This window comes from Branchiostoma lanceolatum, chromosome 11 (assembly GCF_035083965.1).
Source record: "Branchiostoma lanceolatum isolate klBraLanc5 chromosome 11, klBraLanc5.hap2, whole genome shotgun sequence".
Taxonomy (NCBI): domain Eukaryota; kingdom Metazoa; phylum Chordata; class Leptocardii; order Amphioxiformes; family Branchiostomatidae; genus Branchiostoma; species Branchiostoma lanceolatum.
The window spans coordinates 15,142,450-15,163,468 of NC_089732.1; the positions used below are offsets into that span (position 1 = coordinate 15,142,450).

General features: G+C 40.6%; 1 protein-coding gene across 7 annotated transcripts in view; it reads left to right on the top strand.

Moving 5' to 3' along the window:
* The first annotated feature begins 317 nt into the window (after positions 1-317).
* The window catches only part of LOC136444917 (guanine nucleotide exchange factor subunit RIC1-like), a 47,516-nt gene continuing 26,814 nt past the window's right edge, over positions 318-21,019 (top strand). For 4 of the 7 annotated variants that reach the window (XM_066442691.1, XM_066442693.1, XM_066442696.1 and 1 more), the window contains exons 1-19: positions 318-565; positions 4,020-4,127; positions 6,972-7,063; positions 7,509-7,613; positions 8,589-8,731; positions 9,372-9,505; positions 9,980-10,071; positions 10,508-10,596; positions 11,294-11,438; positions 12,475-12,523; positions 12,776-12,916; positions 14,099-14,302; positions 14,876-14,914; positions 15,219-15,329; positions 15,824-15,913; positions 16,467-16,632; positions 17,347-17,412; positions 19,894-20,001; positions 20,444-20,583. In XM_066442691.1, coding sequence (XP_066298788.1) covers positions 425-565; positions 4,020-4,127; positions 6,972-7,063; positions 7,509-7,613; positions 8,589-8,731; positions 9,372-9,505; positions 9,980-10,071; positions 10,508-10,596; positions 11,294-11,438; positions 12,475-12,523; positions 12,776-12,916; positions 14,099-14,302; positions 14,876-14,914; positions 15,219-15,329; positions 15,824-15,913; positions 16,467-16,632; positions 17,347-17,412; positions 19,894-20,001; positions 20,444-20,583 — 2,163 coding nt within the window. In that variant the 5' untranslated portion in view covers positions 318-424. Of the gene's footprint in view, positions 566-4,019; positions 4,128-6,971; positions 7,064-7,508; positions 7,614-8,588; positions 8,732-9,371; positions 9,506-9,979; positions 10,072-10,507; positions 10,597-11,293; positions 11,439-12,474; positions 12,524-12,775; positions 12,917-14,098; positions 14,303-14,875; positions 14,915-15,218; positions 15,330-15,823; positions 15,914-16,466; positions 16,633-17,346; positions 17,413-18,438; positions 18,466-19,893; positions 20,002-20,443; positions 20,584-21,019 lie in introns of all 7 variants that reach the window. The other 3 variants (XM_066442692.1, XM_066442694.1, XM_066442695.1) reach the window with 3 other exon arrangements.

The window sequence follows — 21,019 nt, forward strand, 5'->3', positions numbered from 1 at the left end:
ATGATGATTAGTAATAGCCAACTTGTTCAATTCTGTAACTGGAAAAGTGATATACAGTATCAACAATGACAGTGTAATTTCTGTTTATTCGTTGTTGTGAGCTGCACATTGTATGATTGAATCAAAAGACACAATATCAACGCTTGTTTCAACTAGATTACTTCAGTCGATGATAATACAGTAATAAGACCCATTTTTATCAATTTGTACCGTTGGTTTCGCCCCGTAAATAATGTACTTGTAGGCTTCTGTAGGCTATCAGGCGTGAAATACAAGGTCGGTCGCTATTGGTTAAGCCTATCGACAGCTGACGAATCAGATCGTCAGTAACAACGCGGCTCCTGACGTCCCCAACATGGCGACCTAGGTGAACTTCCAGCGATTGCCAGAGTGCCATCAAGTGATTTTCTCCGTCTTTTCCGCCATGTATTTTCCCGTGGGCTGGCCCAAGGCTCTAGCCGTGCCTCCCGAAGACATCGGGGGCCTCCACTCGGTGCTGTGCAACCGCGACCGCGTTCTATTCGCCGTTGTAACGGAGAGATCCCTCGCTATTTGGTACTGCCGGGTGAGTGTTTTTCTTTCGGGCTGATCGCTCTTTGGACGGCCTGTGAAAATTTATGATCTCCGTTGACTAAATTGTTTACTCTAGATTTATAAATATTTCCATTTCAACATCATCACATCATACTATTCCTTTAGTGTAGCATCTTAAAGGCGGGGGATTTGAGAGAAGATCGTCAAGACGTCAACAGTCTAGCTTGACTGACATGACAGCCCCTATATACGTACTTGACCCTCGCTCTTGGCCAGTTGGCATTGTTTTTCTTTCAAACTCTTACCTTAAATCCCTTCCTTTCTAAACTCCTGCCAAATCTTACAGCAATATATAACTGTTTATTAAACAACTATACCTCTTATCTCGACCTGAATATTTTTATGTTTGTAACCTCACGACATCTTGCCACGTTTGGGGCGTTTTCCCCTTACTTGACATAATTTAGACCTGGTAAAAACCGGTTTGACCCTTATAATGTTAAATGTCTCAATATCCTTGATTTATGTATTCCTTGCGTTTGTGTTTTTGCAAAAGCAGAAATTCATCATAATTCAATCCTGCGATAACTTCACAAAGTAATGTACATTGTATGTAGTATCTTGATGACCTTTGATCCCATCGCTATCAAGTATCATATGACCTTCTTTTATATCATAATATGTTTAATGTTATTTCTCCAGACATTCCTGCTACTGTTTAAAGTATTTTTGTTATCTGGGTCATTTCCTAGAGGGAGAAATGTACTCTCCAAGCAGAGGTTGGTGGGGAAGATCGTGACCTTTTTTATCATATGCACCATTTTTTGTCCGATCCCCCACCCTACAGGAGAGCGGACAAGAAACGGGGCATATGATAGAAAGGTCACGATCTTCCCCCACCAACCTCTGCATGGAGAGTAGGAGGAATGAGGGTCTTCATGGGGGCTAGTGTGTTACGAATTACGCTTGATTCAGCTGTCATTACATTAGTCACATTTGCATTACATAAAATTTAACCAACCATAAAGTACACTAAAAATATTGAGAGCAGTTTGATTATGAATTGCATCATGCACATATTTTCCGACATGTTTTTTCACCTGCAAATTTTTCACAGGTAAATTTTTCACACAAAATTTTTCACGCGCAGAAAACCTGTTTCCTCAAGGAGTCGAAGAGGTTTCATCTTGATTAAGCCTCCTTGATTGAACATATTAAACCTTATGTCATGCCTGGGCATGATACGGGTGTTTTCCCGGACCGTGTGATAACTATCGTATCACATGAGGTTCTAGACTTGTATCACACAGGCTTCCATAGAATATATCAAATGCATTTCAAGCACGCTGGTTGCGCTGCTGTCGAAAATTCGAATACTGGATTCAGAGGTTGGAATCAATGTTGTTATTTTTTTGTTTGAGGACACAAAACTCTCTCAACTTCTGACACATTCCGCATTGAAATGTGTGTTTTCTCGGGCGGGTATGACCAAGGTATGACATAAATAACATACAACACGGTGCATTCTGCATCACCCTCGGTCCCAGCCCTCCCGCGGGTCAGATCTCCCGACGGCCGTACCTTGAGTGATGCGGAATACCCCATGTTGTATTCTATATCTATGGTACTGTATATGCAAATTAGAAACCAGTGTAACACCCCAAATCTAGATAATGTTGTTTGTCATTTTCCCTGTGATCTTTGGCCAGTGTGTCAATAACATGAGCTGGTCCAGTCCATCACTGTTTAGTTACCGTAAATCTTGAGATGTTTGCAGTGTTTTTATTTTCACAATGACTGCTCCACCACAAAATCATAACACAACTCAAGTGTGCTTTTGAATTTTACTTGTATTACTGCTATTAGCTTTTGACTTTACGTTGACTTTGACTCGACTGTACAACAAAATTGTTTCAACTTACTGTAACCTTAAAACACAGCAAAAACAAATGTATGTACGGTAGTCTTTACAAGATAAGTATTCATCTTACGTTGTCTTGAAGGATATTGCAGGGCAAGGACATGCATGCTAGAAAAAAAGGTTCCCAAAATATTAAAAGTGTCTTGCTTTGAACGCATAATGCTAGCTGGTGACACATCTGTTTTATATAGAGTCTTTAATTTACCTCTACCCCAGATCAATGTGACCTACATCCCACATCAGGTGCTGTCAAATATCATATTTCCTAAAACAACTCCAGCTGATTGGAATTTGGGAGTTTTGTTTAGGATTAGAGCAGTGGTGGGTGTGAGATGTTGTTGTATTCTGTGTTTTTGTGTCCACAGGATAATTAAATTAATAGCCTAGGATATCAGGCTAGGATTAGGGCTAGCAGTATAGTTGTAAACATTTTTGGTGGTATGGATACTCCTGTCTCTTGCAACTACAGTTAGAACTTTGACAGGATGTTGTTAGCTCTAGCCTGGATTTGATGTAAATATTGACATATCTTCAGGCAATTTTGTGGTTTGAGTACTAAGTGCCTCCTGGCAGAACATGCCGGCACTGTAGACAGACAAACGTAGGCACTAGGCATACACATAAATGTGTAGCATAGACACACATACATACTGCCGATAGTGATCATCGAATTCTTTCCTGTGCACTCAACTACTTTAAACGTTTTTGATCAGCGTGCTTTGGTTTACGACGTAACCAGAGACTGTCAGAGTTATTTATGTGAAAATTGTCTTTTAAAATGTCCCCCCCCATAGCAATGTTAACTTTGTAACGTCATAGACAGATTGACCCATATGTTTAATTTACAGTTATGAGTGCTGTAAGGATTTCACAAATGCCAGGTCATACTCATAGCGGCATTGATTTCCCCGCCGCTAGGCCGAAAAATAGCAAATTACTACCGAAAATACCGGGGAAACATGGGCAGAAAAACCTAAACTTTCGATTTTAGAGGGATTCCTGGTTAGCAAAGCACCAATTTTTCAAAAGATTATAAACGTACCATCTAGAATAAGAATGTACCTGGCGGGTTTTGAGGCGAAAAATAATAAACGTACCGGTACGTAAAAGCGGCACAAAAATATGCTACATTGTGATCTTTTAGTTTCACGCGCCTAGTGTAATTAGACCGATAACATAGCCCCGCCCACCTCCGTCAAAACGTAAAAATGCAAAATTAAAACATAAAAATGCAAATATTTGATGGACATGCAGTCACTCTCTCATTGGTCAAACCGCTAATTGTGATGGTCGGGATCAGTCTATTAGGGCTTGGATTTTCTATCAGTTCTCACCACACAACGACATCGTATCTTTGCTCCTTTAATGTCAATATGTAATGGTATAGTGTTATTGAAACTTAACTATGTGTAGGAATGACTAGAAATTTGAGATTTTTTATTCAAGTTTCAAGCCTCATAAAATGCTCTGGATGCCTTTAAGATATACCATTCCCACCCTGTGTGAAGCTGTTGCATACTGCAGTCTTGTATGGCAAATCATAGCAGTGTTTTCCATCCTACAGCCATGTGTGCAAATCGTGTGCCACTGTCGTTCCGAGGAATCTGTACGGACACAAGGGACCAATCAGAGGGCAGCATGGCGGCCGGACTCAACCAGCGTTGCTGTCACGGTAGGGGTGCACATTTTCTCCCCTTGCAAGAGTATAGAAAGTGATAAGTATATATACAATATGCTGTAATTAGATGTAAACATTTTCACCGTGCTTTTGTTTCAGGTTTGGCAGTTTTCATGATGCATGCTCTTAGTCTTACCACTGCAAATTCATATGCATGCCACTGTGAATACAGTATTGTACTAGTGTCAAACTTAAAAGCTAAAACACAGTATCTGAAATATTTTTTGTCAAATGTTTGTCGGACCAAGGATAACCTCCTTGGTCGGACAGACAAAATCTTTAGAAAGATTTTTTACTTATCATTCTTTATTTTCCAATAGACCCCTTTCCAAATACCGCGGCCATTTTGAATCTAGCGCGAGAGCGCGTGGTTCGAGCGCGGGAAAGCGCGGGAAAAGTACACACCCGGTAAGTCCGAGCCAGCGGTAATGGCGTCCTCAATAGAAAGCAGCGTTGAGTCATCTTCGGCGGCGAGATGTTCTCCTCCTCGGTGAAATCCATCGACATATTTTCATGGCACAAGTAGATTATATTGTTGTGGACACTTGGACTCGATATCGGCCAGTAAAATTGTGAATTTCTGCTACTTTTCCATAGTTCCTACCGGGATGTTGAGCGCGCGCTACAGTTATAGAATGCTAATATGTTTACACCGCGTGCTTGTAGTTTCCCTAGTAATGTTAGCTTAAGTCGAGAAAAATCCCACAAAACATACACTTTTCGGGCTGGGATCCTTATAGCTACGTTTAGGTATGAATATGACTCTAGAGCCTTTTGGCTGTCGTGACAATGCCAACATCATCTTGAAATTACGTTAGTTTGAGGGAGGGGCGTGTTTTCTGTGCAGCGTTACATCGACTTCGCTCAGCATTGTTTCATCAATTGATAAAAACACTAAGGAAAAAAGCTGAGAAACTCCTTTCCTCTAGTACTGTGAAGTCAAGGACATTAGACTTTAAATGCAGAAATGTTCGCAGTGGTTTTATGTTCACGGCTTTCGCGGTGACCGTTTCACCGACAACTTAAAACCACCGCGAACATTTTTGTCCAGAACTATAGCAGTTTGTAACTATAGCACTGCCGCGGTCTTAAAACCACCACAAACATTCCATTTTTGGCTTAGCGCGAAATAAAATCATGCAAACTTAAATGCATTTACAGTATAATATGATGCCCTCGGTGAAATAAAGTCACTGCAAAAGTACATAAATTTACAGTATGTAGATACATGAATGTGTTGACCACTTAACCAATCAATTAACAGCAGCTTATTTCCATACCAACATTCACATGGACATGCATGCTTCCATGTGTTTATCAAGATTATGTGCACGGTATTTCACTGTGTCAAAACAGGTTCTAAGTACGGCACAGAGAAAAAGACAACTACCATTTTGTCACAAAAGCACATGTTTTCCATGTGGGGTTATGATAATATGATAATAAGATAATATTAAAGGGTAATGATTAATGATATGACTCTTTTTACACAAATTGCAAATTAATATTTGTGATAATTTTTACGAAAAGAAAACAAGGTCTGGCAGGGATCTTAATGCTTATGCAAATTGGAAACATTGACACTGGCATTGAAAAAAAATTGTGTAAAAACTTGAAAACCAACATCACTTTCTGCAAATTTGAGATACGGTGAAAACTGCCTAATATTTACTTCTACTATGAAATTAAATCTGCGCATGAAAATAAAGTAATCATTAGAATTTAGAGTGAGTACTTTGAAGTGTGGACCCACTCAAGCTGTGACTCTTGATAAGACTCTTTGAAGGAAACCTTAAACTTGAGATATAACTTCAAGTATCTGAATCTGACTCTTTAGATCCAATATCACGTTTTTTCTCTTTGAGTTTGAAGATACTACATGTTGAAACATACAGGGTGGTTGTATCAGCAGTTTTTACAGTGACCTCGCCAGCGCAAATTCTTGACACCACAAATATGCGTTTACATTTTATTTGTACTCGGATTAATTCTGTGCTACAGAAACTTTTCAACTGCAAATTTAACCTTTAGCACACTGAAGTAGCCGTTTGGCACTCCATTCCCTATTGGTTACTGAGTTAGGCAGCAGGGAGAAGGTTAACTTAAAACACTGTGAAAATCTCCTTTCATCTCCTGTCGCGAAATCAAGTGTCCGTAAAACAAATTTGCAGTATGCTCAGATCACATAGCCTCGATACCAGCCATGTTAGCTTTAGTCTGCTCCTAGAGTCCTACTGATTGCTATGCTGCTAACAATGTTGGCCTCCAGGCTAGACATCACATGCCTGATACTTTATCATCCTGTGGTCTACTATCTAACAACTTAATCTCAAACTATGTAGAAAATGCACCATCACCACCTCAGTCTTGACATTGAAGCCAAATTGTTATTGCATCACGTTTTGCTCAGCATGAAGTAGAATACTTATCCAAACTTAAAGCATGGATACTTCAATACTGTAGATCTTGACATGTTGGTGGTAATTTCATTTTATTGCTTTTTGTGGTGACGGGTCTCCATTGGGACAGTGCAAGTATGAATTTTCCAATGTATTTGTATTTATTTCTATTGTGTTAGTTAAGCGATTACGGGGTCTTTTTAATATGAATTGGTATTGAATTTTTCTTTTTATTTGAGTTGAATGTGTGATAGTTGTGTGCCGATTTGTTAGAAATAGAAGGAGCCCTAGCGACCCCAAAAAACACCCCTCCCAATGAAATGGTATGGCTGCCCTGCGACTTCACAAAATCAAGATGGCGGCCACCACACATGCCAACGGATCCAACAAAGGTTTTGCTACACAAGCCTGTACATGTAACTGTGTTCCTTTTTTCCAGACGAGCCAGGGTCACATCCTGTTCTACCATCTGGAGAGGGAAGTTGTTGCAGGACATGGTGCCAACTGTTACAACCAAACCAGAGGGGGAAGGTCAGCCACACAACACATCTGCTTGGTTTATGTTAATGAGTAGTCCAAGAAATGCACCTATAGGTTGATCATAGTAGGGAGATTTCAAATCATTTCTCATATCAATTTTTCTTACTCTTCAGTCTTCTCAGACTTGCCAATACCTTCATGGTAAATCATGAATATAAATCACCTATGAAAACCTTAGTTTTACTTAACCTATGAAGAGAGTGAAGTACATTTACTTTTGGCTTGTTTGTGTGTGTCTGTTTGTCTGTCTGTGTGTTTGTTTGTTTGTTTGTGTGTGTGTGTGTGTCTGTGATTCCCAACATACACATTGCAGCAAAAAAATGCTATACACATGTGACTGGAAAGGTTGGAAAATATTGTGCCTTGTTATTATATATTCCTTTGGTTGAAGTTAAAAATGTTGATCACCAACGTAGATGCCCCCCTCCCCCCCTAGGTTCCCCAGTATGCGTTCCTCCAGCAGTATGGAGTATGGAGAGGGGGTTCCCTCCATCAGGATGACTTTTGTCACCTCGGTACAAATCATCGGCAAGATTGAATGGTAAGGACTTCACTTTGTTCAATGTAGTTACAGCAATGCTAAAACTCTGAGCTACAGGTCTGATTTTAACCCTGCATGACAAGTTATTGTGAATCCTGTTACGAACCCACTGTCACCTGTGAAGTACATGTATGAACACCCCTATTGGAGAGTGGAAGAACCCTAGAGGTTCAATCCGGTGTCAAGAGTCAGAGAGTGTGCATTAAACTTCAGTTTGCTCCCCATGATCTTTGTCCATCAAGTCTCTGGAATAGTGTATCGCGGCCGAAACTAAACAGGATTCACAGGTCACAACAACTGGCATCACGAACTTAACCCCTTTTTTGCCGGGTGAATTTTCTTTGAAGGTTGTGTGTTAAGAACATCGATTGCCAGGATTTTTATCGCCCATTGTTCATCTTACAGCCTGATTTTGCATGATAAAGACCATGAGGAAGGTAGCTGAAAAGTTACTGAAATGTTGACCAAATAAGTTTTCTCTAGGCTGTGTTACAAGAGCATCATTATCCTGCTGTAAACATGTAAAATACAACACGGGGTATTCCGTATCACCCGAGGTACCAGCCTGACCGCGGGTAGAATCCCCCGACGGCGATAGGCCAGAGGGCGATCCGACCCGCGGGAGGGCTGTGACCGAGGATGATGCGGACTACACCGTGTTGTATTTTATATATGTCATACCCACCCAGGAAAACACACATTTCTATGCGAAATGCGCAAGAAGTTGTGAGAGTTTTGTGTCCTCGAACAAAAAAATTGTTGTAACAACATCGATTCCAGCCTCCGAATTCAATATTTGAATTTTCGACAGCGGTGCAACCGGTGCACTCGAAATGCATTCTAAATACTTTCTGGAAGCCCGTGTGATACAAGTAGAACCCCATGTGATACGGAAAATTATCACACCCGTATTGAACGTTTTTGAGGCCCAGGTATGACATAAAATGTATTTATCACCCATTGTTAATCTCACAGCCTTGTCTGTGTACGAGACGAGCTGCTGGTTGCCACGGGTAACGGCATGCTGCAGCGGTTACGGTGGGACGGCGTGGTGAACGGGAAGACGGGGATCAACATCGCGTCCATTCCCTTCTCCGTCGACCTTCAACATTCCAGAGGTCAGTGGGAAAATGGTCGTTGATGATTAGAAATCTTAAAAAGACGTTTCCTTTGAACGTTTAGAAATCTAGAGCCTGTGCTATGAAATTGTTTCAGCTGCGAACTTTAACCTCTTTTCCACTTCCACGAAATTAAGTTCACGCAAAAATAGATAAGTTTACAGTATACCGGTACTGTCAGTAGTGTGATCAAAGGGTCATGTTTCTGAGACGAATGATTGTTGTTGTTGCCTAAATTTCCCAAGATCGAGAGTTTGGTTGGGGAAGTAAAAGGCGGTGGAAGGAGAGGGATGGACTCCACCCTCCAATAGCTAGACACAACTTGGATAACAGCCCACTGCCCCCAACATCATCAAAAAGGCTATGGGACTACCTTTACCTTAGGCCACACCAATTTAATTTCTTGGTTAACAGATTTTTTTCTTAAATTCTAGCCCAAAAAAAATCATGAAAACAGAAGGCTGGGGTGAAAACTTGCACCTGACCCTGTTCACTCCCTGAAACTGTGTGCACCAAAGTGCAAACTTTCTTCTGAGATTCTGTTTTCCTGTTGATTTTCCGATCTAGCATTTTTTTTAAAGATTCTGTTAACCAAGAAATTAAAATGGTGTGGCCTTATTGTATGTTTTCCTCCCCCCAGCGTCTACCCTGGACACACCAGGCATCACCTTCACACATATCGAGTACAGCGGACTCATGGGAGGTTTCGCTGTCGTACTGCCGGACGGAAGGGCGGGGCTCGTCAACACGTTGGCAGGAAAAGTAGAAAACAATGTGAGTGACACCTGTCAATCCTTTCTTAATGTCATTAAAATTATTACAGTCTATCTCAGTGGCGTATTTCTATTTACCTGATTATACACAACACAGGCTATTCTGGACATTTACGAATGTAACTTACAAGTAATTTGCATAGTCCAGTGGCTAGTGACCCTGTCTCTGGACAAAGAAATTATGAGTTTTAATCATGAATGTCGCTTACCAAATATGCTCCCTACTGGAAAGGGTCGCAGTTCTTAAGCCGTGGTCCATGTACTTGTCGAAAAGAGCTTGGGGAATTTCCCCAGTACAATGAACCAATGGGAGGGAAATAATTACTTCAAAGGAGTGAAGTATAATGTTTTGATAAAGAATAAAGAATAATGTTTTGGCTTGTCTGTGTTTTCACACTGCAGTTTGTCTATGTTCTGCCAGAGGGAGCTGTCATGATAGTAGTTAAGCTAACTGTGGTGTATACTCCTGTTGTAGAGCCTGCAGGGTGTGTGGGCCCAGGGTCTAGAGAACGTCACCTGTGTAGCTGTCAACAACAGATACAGACTCATAGCGTTCGGCTGTACAGAGTAAGTTGTACCATTATTAGCATACTTCCTACTGTTTTGTACATTAACAAAATACCCGTCTCACATGGTCTTGCTTGTCCAGACCATGGTTTGGAGTCGTTAATGAGCAAGCTACCTCATCTGTGGTGCATATTTGATCCTACAAGTAACACTGTAAATTTGAACATTTTTGCAGTGTTTTTGTTTTCACTGCTTTCGTGATTGCCTTCAATGCAAAGTCATGACACTATGAACACGTTTCAACCGCAAACTCAAAACGTTGCATACTTTCTCCTTCTCCTACCATGGATTTCAATCCCCGCAAACATAGATAAATTTGATGTAACAATACAATGTCACATAGTGGTATTGTAAACTACAAAAGAAAACTACATGGCATTATGTAACTACCTCTTGAGACACATGTATAACAGTAGTTGTTGTTGTTGTGTTCCAGTGGGCTGGGTGTGGTCTACACAGTGGATGACATGACAGGAGCTCTACAAGTCTCACACAGACTAGAACTATCAACCAAAGATTACCCAGGTACTGGAACAAAAAAGACAAATACAATCATATACATGTTTTTAGAAACTTGAATTATTCTGTTCCACCATTCTGTGTATAGTATAACTGGTAAATTGTAACACAACAATTTTTTGTACATTTAAGTACAGATACAAGTTTTAGTACAGATACAAGCTGTATAACTTACAAATGTATAAGACCGGATTTGATCCAATCACAATGGGATAGGCCCCTACTCCACTCTTACAGCTATAAGAGAGAAACTGTTAAGATTTCAGACATGAAAATATGTATTATGTATTATTATACGTGTGTGATTTCAGGCGTCTACAATAACTTGGCTTTATCAGCCAAGGATTGATGTGTTCAAAAATTTGTATTTTCCTAGAACCATAGTAGAATGGAACTCGTTGTCATCAAGTACTGTAGGAGCATCTTCACTAAATAGCTTTTAAGAACGGTTACAGTCACATATGCAAAGACAAGGTGTAACAGACCGTTTGGTGTAATATAACCAGCTGCTGCCGCGCCTCGTGCCTGCGAAGCTGGTGTGTTACACCTAATGGCGGTTGTACCGGCTATATAGATATAGAATGATACAGAACTTGAAATGGGACAGGGAGTGCAACTTTTTAAAACTGCCATTGAATTGTCAAGTACTCCTGGCAGTGTTAACAACAATGACAATGATGTCTACAATGTTTTACACACCTAGATGCGTGCATGGCGTGCGGTCCTGTGTCCAGACTAAGATGGTCGCCCGACGGCTGCGTACTGGCGATGGCGTGGGACCGCGGCGGCATGGCCATATGGAGCGTATACGGCGCTCTGCTGATGTGTACGTTAGGAGCAGATCAGGGGTATGTCGACTAGTTTTTCTCTTACTCTGTTTAAAGGCAGACTAAACTTAATTTCGTAAAGCATACTGCAGCATGCTGAATATACCACTAAGACCAGTTCTGACTTGTTTTACACTAGTCCATCATAGATTAGCGTTTTTACAACATTTGAAATTCGCGGCGTGGTGATGTAATACTGGCGATGTCCAAAGACCTTTGACCTTTGTGATGTCAGATTCAGAGTCGGAGGAATGGCGTCTGGAGCAATTCATATGGTGCAGGTGTGGCCAACTCGGAATCTGACGTCACAAAGGTCAAAGGTCTTTGGACATCGCCAGTATTACATCACCACACAGCGAATTTCAAATATTATAAAAACGCTTATCTATGATGGACTCATGTAAAAGAAGTCAGAACTGGTCTTAGTGGTATACTTAACATACTGCAGTATACTTCACGAAATTAAGTTTAGCCTGCCTTTAAAGTACTGCAATATGTGACATAAAAGCACTGTGATAGCAAATGTCAAAGTTAAAGGAAACCCAAGCAATATTAGGTTCCGAAAAATGGGACTCTGGAAGTCAATTTATTTACTCATTTCTATACAAGTCATGATTAGTTCAAACAACACTATCACAATGTATAGCGACGTCCGTCATTCAAAAAGATGACGTTATTGTGATGTGAGAACTCACTAAAAACCATGGCCGGAGTTTTTGCAGCCTTGCAAAACTAGGGGGATCTTCGTACGGCATGATTTTGCACGGTTTTAAAGTTCTAAAAGTATGAATATATCAAGCAAATGTGCTTAACAACTTCGTAAATGTCACTACCATAAAATTTTCATGATTTTTTATTTCCATTTCTTGGGCTTTGATATTGCTTTGGGCCCCTTTAAAGTTAGTATAACAGTGGTAAACTGAATTGTTTGTCTAGGTTTGACAATTGAAAAAGAATTGCAAAATCGAAAGGAAATGTTTACTAAAGAGTATACAATTGTACTCTTATAACTACAGTAGCCATGACTAACTGTGGTTCTCATATGATTTTCCCACAGCTTGTATCAAGAATCTCTCAGATTACATCTCTTCAGAATAAAGTCAATGGTAAGTAAAACATTGTCACAACTATATGTTCCAATTCTTGCAGTAGACTTAAAATTTCTAACCAATGTTCAAACTCTTACACTAAGTTACAGTCCACCCTGGAAGTTTTTAACTGTTGTTACCTTTAAACTGGAAGGTTATGAAAAATTGCAACCCTCAGAATGACAATTTTGCTAACCCTTTCAATAGTAGGTCTTTAACGTGATAGCCTTTACCGAAGGAAAGTATCTCACCAATGTTCCAATCCCCCAGTGCTGGAGTATGGAAGGGTACCAGCTGTGGATGGCGTGCGAGACGTTAGACCGTTCGGAGGTTATGGAGTTACCCACAGCAACGTCTGAGCTGCTACAACTCCAGTTTGTCAAGTCAACCCTCACAGTCAACCCCTGCGCGGTAAGAAAGAAAAAAACATGGATGGTTTCATTCACTTTATGTATGGATGATTATTTTTACCAGTAGCCTAATAGTAGGCTACTATCCATTCTATAGACTAGCTCTGTTTCGTTCCTCTGATAGTTACTAGACAGAGAAGGCACCTGGCACCCGCTAATAGACAAATGATTGGCATTTGAATGTTCATGGAAAATATAGGCGAGAGCTCTGATAAGCCTTCGAAAGGTAATCCCCTTTGCATGCACCTTCAAAATATTCATTCCTAAAATAATGCAGTGTAGTTTCTATAGTTTCTCTGTTCTGTCAGAGGGCGCTGATGTGTACAATGAATGAATATTTTATTTAAATGTACATGTACATTTATTCTACTTGTATATGATTGCCTTGTTTTTCTCCCTAGACAAATCACGAACACCTATTTCTAAAACTGGAGGACAAGTTGAATAAAAAGACTCTTTTTGCACAATCAAGAGATTTATTCCACCGACGTTTCGGTGACCATCTGTCACCTTCTTCAAGGCAATTCTGACTGGTTCACATAGCAATGCAGCACAGGTGTTGCTGCTTATATACATACTGAGATGCATTCCCAAACGCCAAAAATGTTTACATTATGTACAATCACAGGAGATGACATCACTATAGATGGTCACCGAAACGTTGGTGGAATAAATCTCTTTGTTGTGTAAAAAGAGTATTTTTATTCAATGACTTACCAGCCTGATGAAACTACATGTATTCACGGATGGAGGATAAGTTATTCATAATTTTTGGCTTGTCTGTCTGTGTGTGTGTAAATAGTGAAGACTAGTAGATTTTCAATACAAAGCTCTTAAAATATAGAAATATAATTGATTGCCATGTTTTTCTCCCTAGACGAATCATGAGCACCTGTTTCTGCAAGGCGAGGACAAGTTGGTCTTTTCTCCATCTCCTTTTCTTTTCTCTGTGTTTCTGCGGTGCAGTTCCTATATGATCAGCCAGAGGGCACTGATGAATCCACATCTTTGACTGCCATATTTTTCTCTTTTGTAGACGAATCACAAGCACCTGTTTCTGCAAGGCGAGGACAAGTTGTTCATAATTCTTGGCTTGTTTGTGTTTCTGCACTGCAGTTTCTATATGAACAGCCAGAGGGCGCCGATGTATACACATCTTTGATTGCCATGTTTTTCTCCCTAGACGAATCACGAGCACCTGTTTCTGCAAGGCGAGGACAAGTTGTTCATCAACACGGGAGACCTGGTGATGAAGCAGCAATGGAAAGACGCCAACATGAACCGACCGCTGCGGGAGTCCATCGCGGGGTCCAACACCTCGTCTCCGCAGAAACCATCCAGACAGAGCAACATCCTGGTGGGAAACAAACAATGGCTGGTTATACAGGTCAGTGACCTTTGTTGTTGTTGTTGTGTCTTGTGGCATATACTGTAAATGCAGAAATGTTCGCGGTGGTTTTATGTTTGTGGTTTTCGCGGTAAGCTCTTCGCCACGAACTTAAAACCATTGCGACTATTCCTTACCCTCCTACCTCCTAGTCTACTATTGACTCAGACGCAAACTTAAAACCACTGGGAACACTCCATTTTCTCCCTACTGCGAAATCAAAACCATGTGAACTTAAATGCGTTAACAGTAGATCAGCAAGTTACCTTGCTGTTTCAGTAGTAGGGTCTATTTTTACAGGGTGGGGGGTTGCTAGCCCTTCCCCTTAATGTGCTCGAGGCACCTCTTCAAACACAGCACCTCCATTTTATGTCCCTTCTGAAAGATTGCTGCAGCCCCAACCAAGATGCCTTTCCCAGGATTGAACCAGTGTGTTGGTAAAGACTGTTTCATAACCCTACATATCAATTTTGGTTAGTACTTGTTGAAAATATATCAGTTTGTTAGTAATATATACTTGTACATGTATCATGGCTCAATCTACATTCATATCTTTTTTTGTGCCTTTTTCAGATCCCCATAACATATTTAGGAAGCAATTGGCCCATCAGGGTAAGTGTTCTACTCAATTCTTATTGTGTACTTTGAACCAATGATGACTTGGGATCTAAAAGTCTAACAAATTATATCAAAGTTGAAAAGTTCTGACTGTCATTGCAACGTGTATCCACATGCACAGAAAAATTTGCTGGCTCGAATCAGGATTCTCTTTGTAGAATCACCAATTGTTACTGGCAGAGATCTGGATTGCGATATATTACAACTGATTGGGATTTCTACCAGTGAGATCTAAGATTGCAATCTCCACCCGACATACACACAATGTACATGTACATTTTATGCATGTTTCTCACAGTATGCAGCCATAGACCGGACAGGGTTCTGTATAGCCGTGGCTGGAAGGTGTGGCCTGGCTCATTACGCCATGTTCACTCGCAAGTGGAAACTCTTCGGGAACGAAACACAGGTGGGTAGTTCTTGTCTTCATTATTTGTTGTTATTAATAAAAAGGTGGGTTCTAAATCTACATGTACAATGTATCTCGGGCTATTTCAAGGGTTTCACTTCTCTACTGCATGCAATGCAAGTGTTATTTTTTTACTGGCAGTAGACACAGATTGTTGGAGATATTCAATGATAGGGTTTTTGCCTAGGGAAATGTATGATAGATGCCTCCTGAGGCCACAATACTCACTTTTGATTATTCACTTTTTATGTTTCAAACACATAAGATGATGATGATGATGATGATTATGATTATGTTTCAAACACCTGTTGTGTCCTTCTGTTGCCTACAGTAAAGAAAACTGGAAGCTTATTTGAATTAATTTTTTTCATAAAACTTTTGAGGCTTAGGTAAGAACATGACATGCACATACAAGTTCTGGCCTGTGTGATGCTGCAGTTCTTTCAAGGGTTGCTAGGTGGGGCTGTTGAGCTGATCATGTGTGTTGTGTTCAGGAGAAGGACATGGTGGTGACGGGCGGGCTGACCTGGTGGAGAGACTTCATCATCTGCGCCTGCTACAATCTCAACGAGAACAGAGACGAGGTTAGAAACTCTCATTACAACTGTACGTAGATCTTGAAATGTTCCCAGTGGTTTTATTTTCGTAGTGCCTCTTCTTCGTGAAGATATGACACTGCGTAAGTGTGACACCACAAATTTGTGCGTTTCCGGGCCACAGTATTGTTTCAACCTGCCAAGTTCCACTTAAAATACAGAAAAAAAATCCTTTCTACACTTACTACAATAACAGAAATAACTCCCAGGCGCAACAATACAGGAATTTACATTGCACACTTGGATTAAAGGAATCCAGAAATTCTTTCAGAAATTAACAGACCAAAAAGAAGGAAGGTATCTCTTTTTATGATTCATGCTTTCAAAAGGTGCATTGCCAAGTAAAATTTCTGACAACATGCAATATGCAATAAATAAACTATTTCAAGCCCTGCTTTGAGTGTTTTCATAATCCAGACTGTGTCACTGGTAGATATCTGTGAAAAGCCCTCTGGAAGCTATTGATTTACACTGCTTTGAGTGTTTTCATAATCCAGTTATTGTACCCCCCACCCCCCCCTCCACACACACACACGCACAGCTGAGGATGTACCCGCGAGCGAGTAACCTGGACAACGCATTTGCGTACAGCTGCAAGGTTCCGTCCCAGATCCTGCTGCTGAACCTGTTCCGGGACATGCTGGTGGTCTTCTGTGCAGACTGCCACATCGCCCTCTACTCTATCGAACGCAGGGATGCCAACCCAAGTAAGGATGTCTAGTAGTACAGTACGCACTGTACAAAAAGAACTCATTATATACGAAAAGGCTTTGTATTTGTAGTGAGACAGCTGCTTTTCATTTTACTTTGCTTTTCAGGGTTTTTTTAGGGAATGAGTTTATATAACGTTAAATGCCAACTCACGTAATTCCGCCTGGTACCATTTTAAACTGCCGCATGAACAAAACAGTGACATTTAAAAGATCAACTAAAAGCAGCATCAGTAAGCGATGGGGTGGGCAAACGTCAATTGTCCAGGTTTTCAAGACATTCTTGAGAAGGCCTTATGTACTTATGTATGGCATGGGTGTTAAGTGTATAGTTTTTAGTGTATTTTTTTAAACCATTAATCAAACAATGTTATCTTCTGACTCTTACATCTGAAGGACCGTCTCTGTAGCACTGTACAGGCTTTTCATTGATGTCCTAATCATTATGGTAATTATTTGAATCGCCCAGCGACCATGTTAAAGTACAACAGCAGCATGTTGCCGTGTTAAACAGATGCACACTGTACTCCAACATGGCACAAACAATTGTCATAAAGGTCATAATTTGAGTCCCCCAGTGGCAATGTTGGAGTACAACAGCATGTTTAACAGAGACACGTTGTACTCCAACATGGCACCAATGGCATCACATGAGAAGCCTGTATCACTGTCAGGCCCTGGAAACTGAATACTGTGTTCCCTAACATGTAGCCCCCACTTGTGGCGGCCCCAGTGTGGTGGACAGCAGCGGTAGGTCCCAGCGTTCCAGTCTGTCTGGTAATACTACTCTAATAATGGATTGAAAGCCTTTAGGTGGCAGCTTTTAACAGGGCAAAGGTCACAGGTCAGAGGTGAGAGGGGAGGCCAAAGGTGAAGTAGAACCTCACAAAGTAGCGGTGATAGTTGAGCATGGTTTGAAGCAGAAAAGTATGTTATAGGTCAAAGGTGTATGTAGAGGATTGATTGCACATCAAAGGTCACAGGTTAAAGGTGAAAGGGAGGCCAGAGGTAAAATAGAAGCTCACAGTGGTTATAGATAATTTATGCATGGTGGGAAAAGTGTGTCCATAGGGCAAAGGTGAAGGGGATAAGTTGCATGTAAATGTCAGAGGTTAAAGGGCGGCCAAAGGTGAAATAGAACGAGAGGCTCTCATGTTAGTGGTGATAGCTGTGCTCTTTGACCATAGGTCAAAGGTGAAGATACATGTAGAGAAAGGATTATTGGCATGTCTAAAGTCAAGAGGTTTTTGTCAGTAGGGTATAATTTGAGTAGCCGTGACTGTCTTAACTTAATAATTGTATTTTCTTTAAAACTGATGAAATGGTACAGCTGGCAGTTGTAGAATTTGAAAAAAATAGTCAGTGATCTAATTTTTTTATATTTTAACTTGACCATTTAGTCACAAAAAAGGCATCAAAACATTATGATGTACTATTTCTTTCTTATTCGGACTGTTACTTTTAAATTCTAATCTTTTTATAGCCCCACATCCTGATGGATCCTGACAGATAGATTAATCACTTTTTAGTACAAATGTACATGCCCAAGTTCACGTTACAAATCTACCAACTGTCAGAAATAAGATTTTGTTCAACTTGTTGCTCTGAGCGTCACCTTCCATTCTGTATAGTGGGGAAACTTGGGTAGAACTTTGGAAGGTGCCACTGTGCATGAGGGGTGTTCAGCGTAGATTACTGTTAGCTCTCCTGTGTTCTGCACTCCTTTGAACTTTGAACTCTGTTCACTGGTGACATCACACCTTCACTTGACCTCACATGACCTTCCACACTCCTCTCTTTCAGGCCTTAGCATTGGGTTCGGTGTCATGGGTAAGAGGTGTTCACCTGTTTGCACCTGACTGCATTTACATAACTGTGAACATTTCAAGATAGACAGTACTAGTCAGTGCAAGCAGCATGTTCAATTCTGTCTTCATAGCTAGCCTGGTATCCAAACCTATTAAGGCTCCTACATTGTAAGTCTCTCAAATAGCGGAGATAGAGGACAGAAGTTACTCAGGAGCTATAATAGGTTTGGATACAAGGCTACTTCATAGTATTATCCTGACATACAGTTCTGTACCTTCATAAGTGCTTCATACAAAAATACAAAATATGAAATCTACATTGAAGCCAGATGTCCTGTTCTACAATATCCATATAAGAGTGATGTTTAACTTATTAGTAATACAGTCAACTACTTGATGACCATTACCGTGCCAGAGTCTTCAACTTGATAAAGTTGCACATGAAACAAGAAGAGGAATACCAAATGCAGATCTTGCATGCACTTTCTGTATAGCATAGCACAGTGTGACTAGCCTGGAATCCATCCTATTCTAACTCCAGTTCACTCCAAGGATCACATTTGGCCCTGATATCCTACAGTATTTTTCGGAGCAGTGTAATGGGAATCCAACTTCCAAATGCCTGTTTGAACCCTTTACCAATTGCCATTTCAAGGACCATACAACTCGAAGCCAATCAGATTATACTCGCCTGCATTTTAGACATTAGTATTCAAAATGGCAATTGTTTCTCTTTATAAGTGGTACCAAACTAATCTGCTGCGAAGCAATCAAAGGAGCGAATTTAAATAGAATAGGATGGATACCAGGCCACAGTGTGACTGCATGTCAACAAATCAGACCTCTTTCTCCACTTTCAGTATGGCACCTGGCATCCCTTCTCCCTACTACAGTCTGTCTGTCTGTTTGTGTGTCTGTCTGTGTTTTTATTTCAGACATGGGTGTGTGGGATATCTGAGCATGGGCTGTTCTTGTTCATCTGTTTGTGGTGGAAATGTGGTGAATTATGTAATCAGCTAACATAATTCCTGCAGGTCAAATATGTCCGCCACCATGGAAAAAATGTGTCTGATTTAGGAGAATATCTCCAATGCAACATCCTACATGTACAGTATAATGCACTCCTGTATATCTAAACTGTGCATACCTAACGGGTGCTGCACTAGAGATCTCTCAAACATACCGTTTTCAAAGTGGCAAATAAAACCGTCTGTTTTGAAAAATTACATTGACTGGAAAAAATATTTGGAGGATTTAAAGTAACTGTTGTACAATTATACATGTATCTTACTGTAACTTTATCCAAGACTTTAATATCTTAAGCATTTTGAAACATGGACTAAACCAAATGCCCAAACTCCAAAACCCAGCTGTACCTTAGGGGAATCTGACCAATCAGACAGCATCTTACTGAGACTGTATATTCTTAGACTAATCGTTTGTGTTCCAGACCCAAGTGCCAGCCTGACATTGCTACAGGAGATCTCATTGGCCAGCTACATCCCCCACGCTGTGACCGTCATCTCAGTCACCCTCACCTCTCTCCGGACTGAAACAGGTCAGAGGTCAATTTTACACCTTACTGTAGATTATTTTATTTTTGTAGGGGCTTAATTTCAAGGTAGGAAAGGAGGTGTTCATTGTGTTTTTCAGTTCACAGTTGGAACAATTGTGTGGTAATGGAGGTCTTTCAAACAATAAACAATAAACAGTGACTGTCATAATATACTGGAAACCAATATTCATAGTGTTGAATCAGATGGAGAATTATCATGGAGAAAACCGCTATAATAGAACCACCTCAAAAATTTCAAGATTTAAAGTGCTCTACCATATAGCTACCACAGGTTAAAAAGAAAGATGTGTCCTATAGGTTTTGTATTATCATTGAATTTCATATTAAATTTTAGTCTCCTGCCATAAAAGAGAGTGAGTCATAGAAAACTGTATTGGCTGTTTGTGTATGTTTATTATATTGTTTACCTCTTTGTTTGTTTTAGCCTCCTCTAAACAGACGTCGTCCAGACGGGAGGCGGAGAGTCTGATCGTGAACGTGGCGGGGAGACTGCTGATGTTACAGAGGGACAGGTCAACGACCTCAGGCAAGGAGAATGGGGACATCAGGAAAAGGGAGAAAATGGTGAGTTATGTGATGCTGTAGCTGTATAGTGAATGTCCTAGGGCCTACAGGTCAACTGGTGGCAGCTTATCAGTTGAGCTACTGGTTCCAATAAGTTGGTAACTGGGAGATGCCAGTTCAATCCTGGGCAGGACATCTCGGTTGGGGCTGCACTCGTCTTTCTAAAGGGACGTAAAATGGGGGTCCTGTGTTCCAGAAGGTGCCTCAAGCATGTTAAAGGAGAAGAACTAGCAACCTCTCCCTGTAAACACATAGTTACACATGTACATACATGTAAACAGCAAGGAAACTTGCTGCCCCATGTGTCACTAGAAACGAGAAGGGTCGGATGCAAGTTTTTCTCCCAGCCCTCTGTTTTCATGATGCCTGCTTATGAATTATATATATAAGATATAACACAGTACATAGAAATGTTGGATAACCAACAAATAAGATT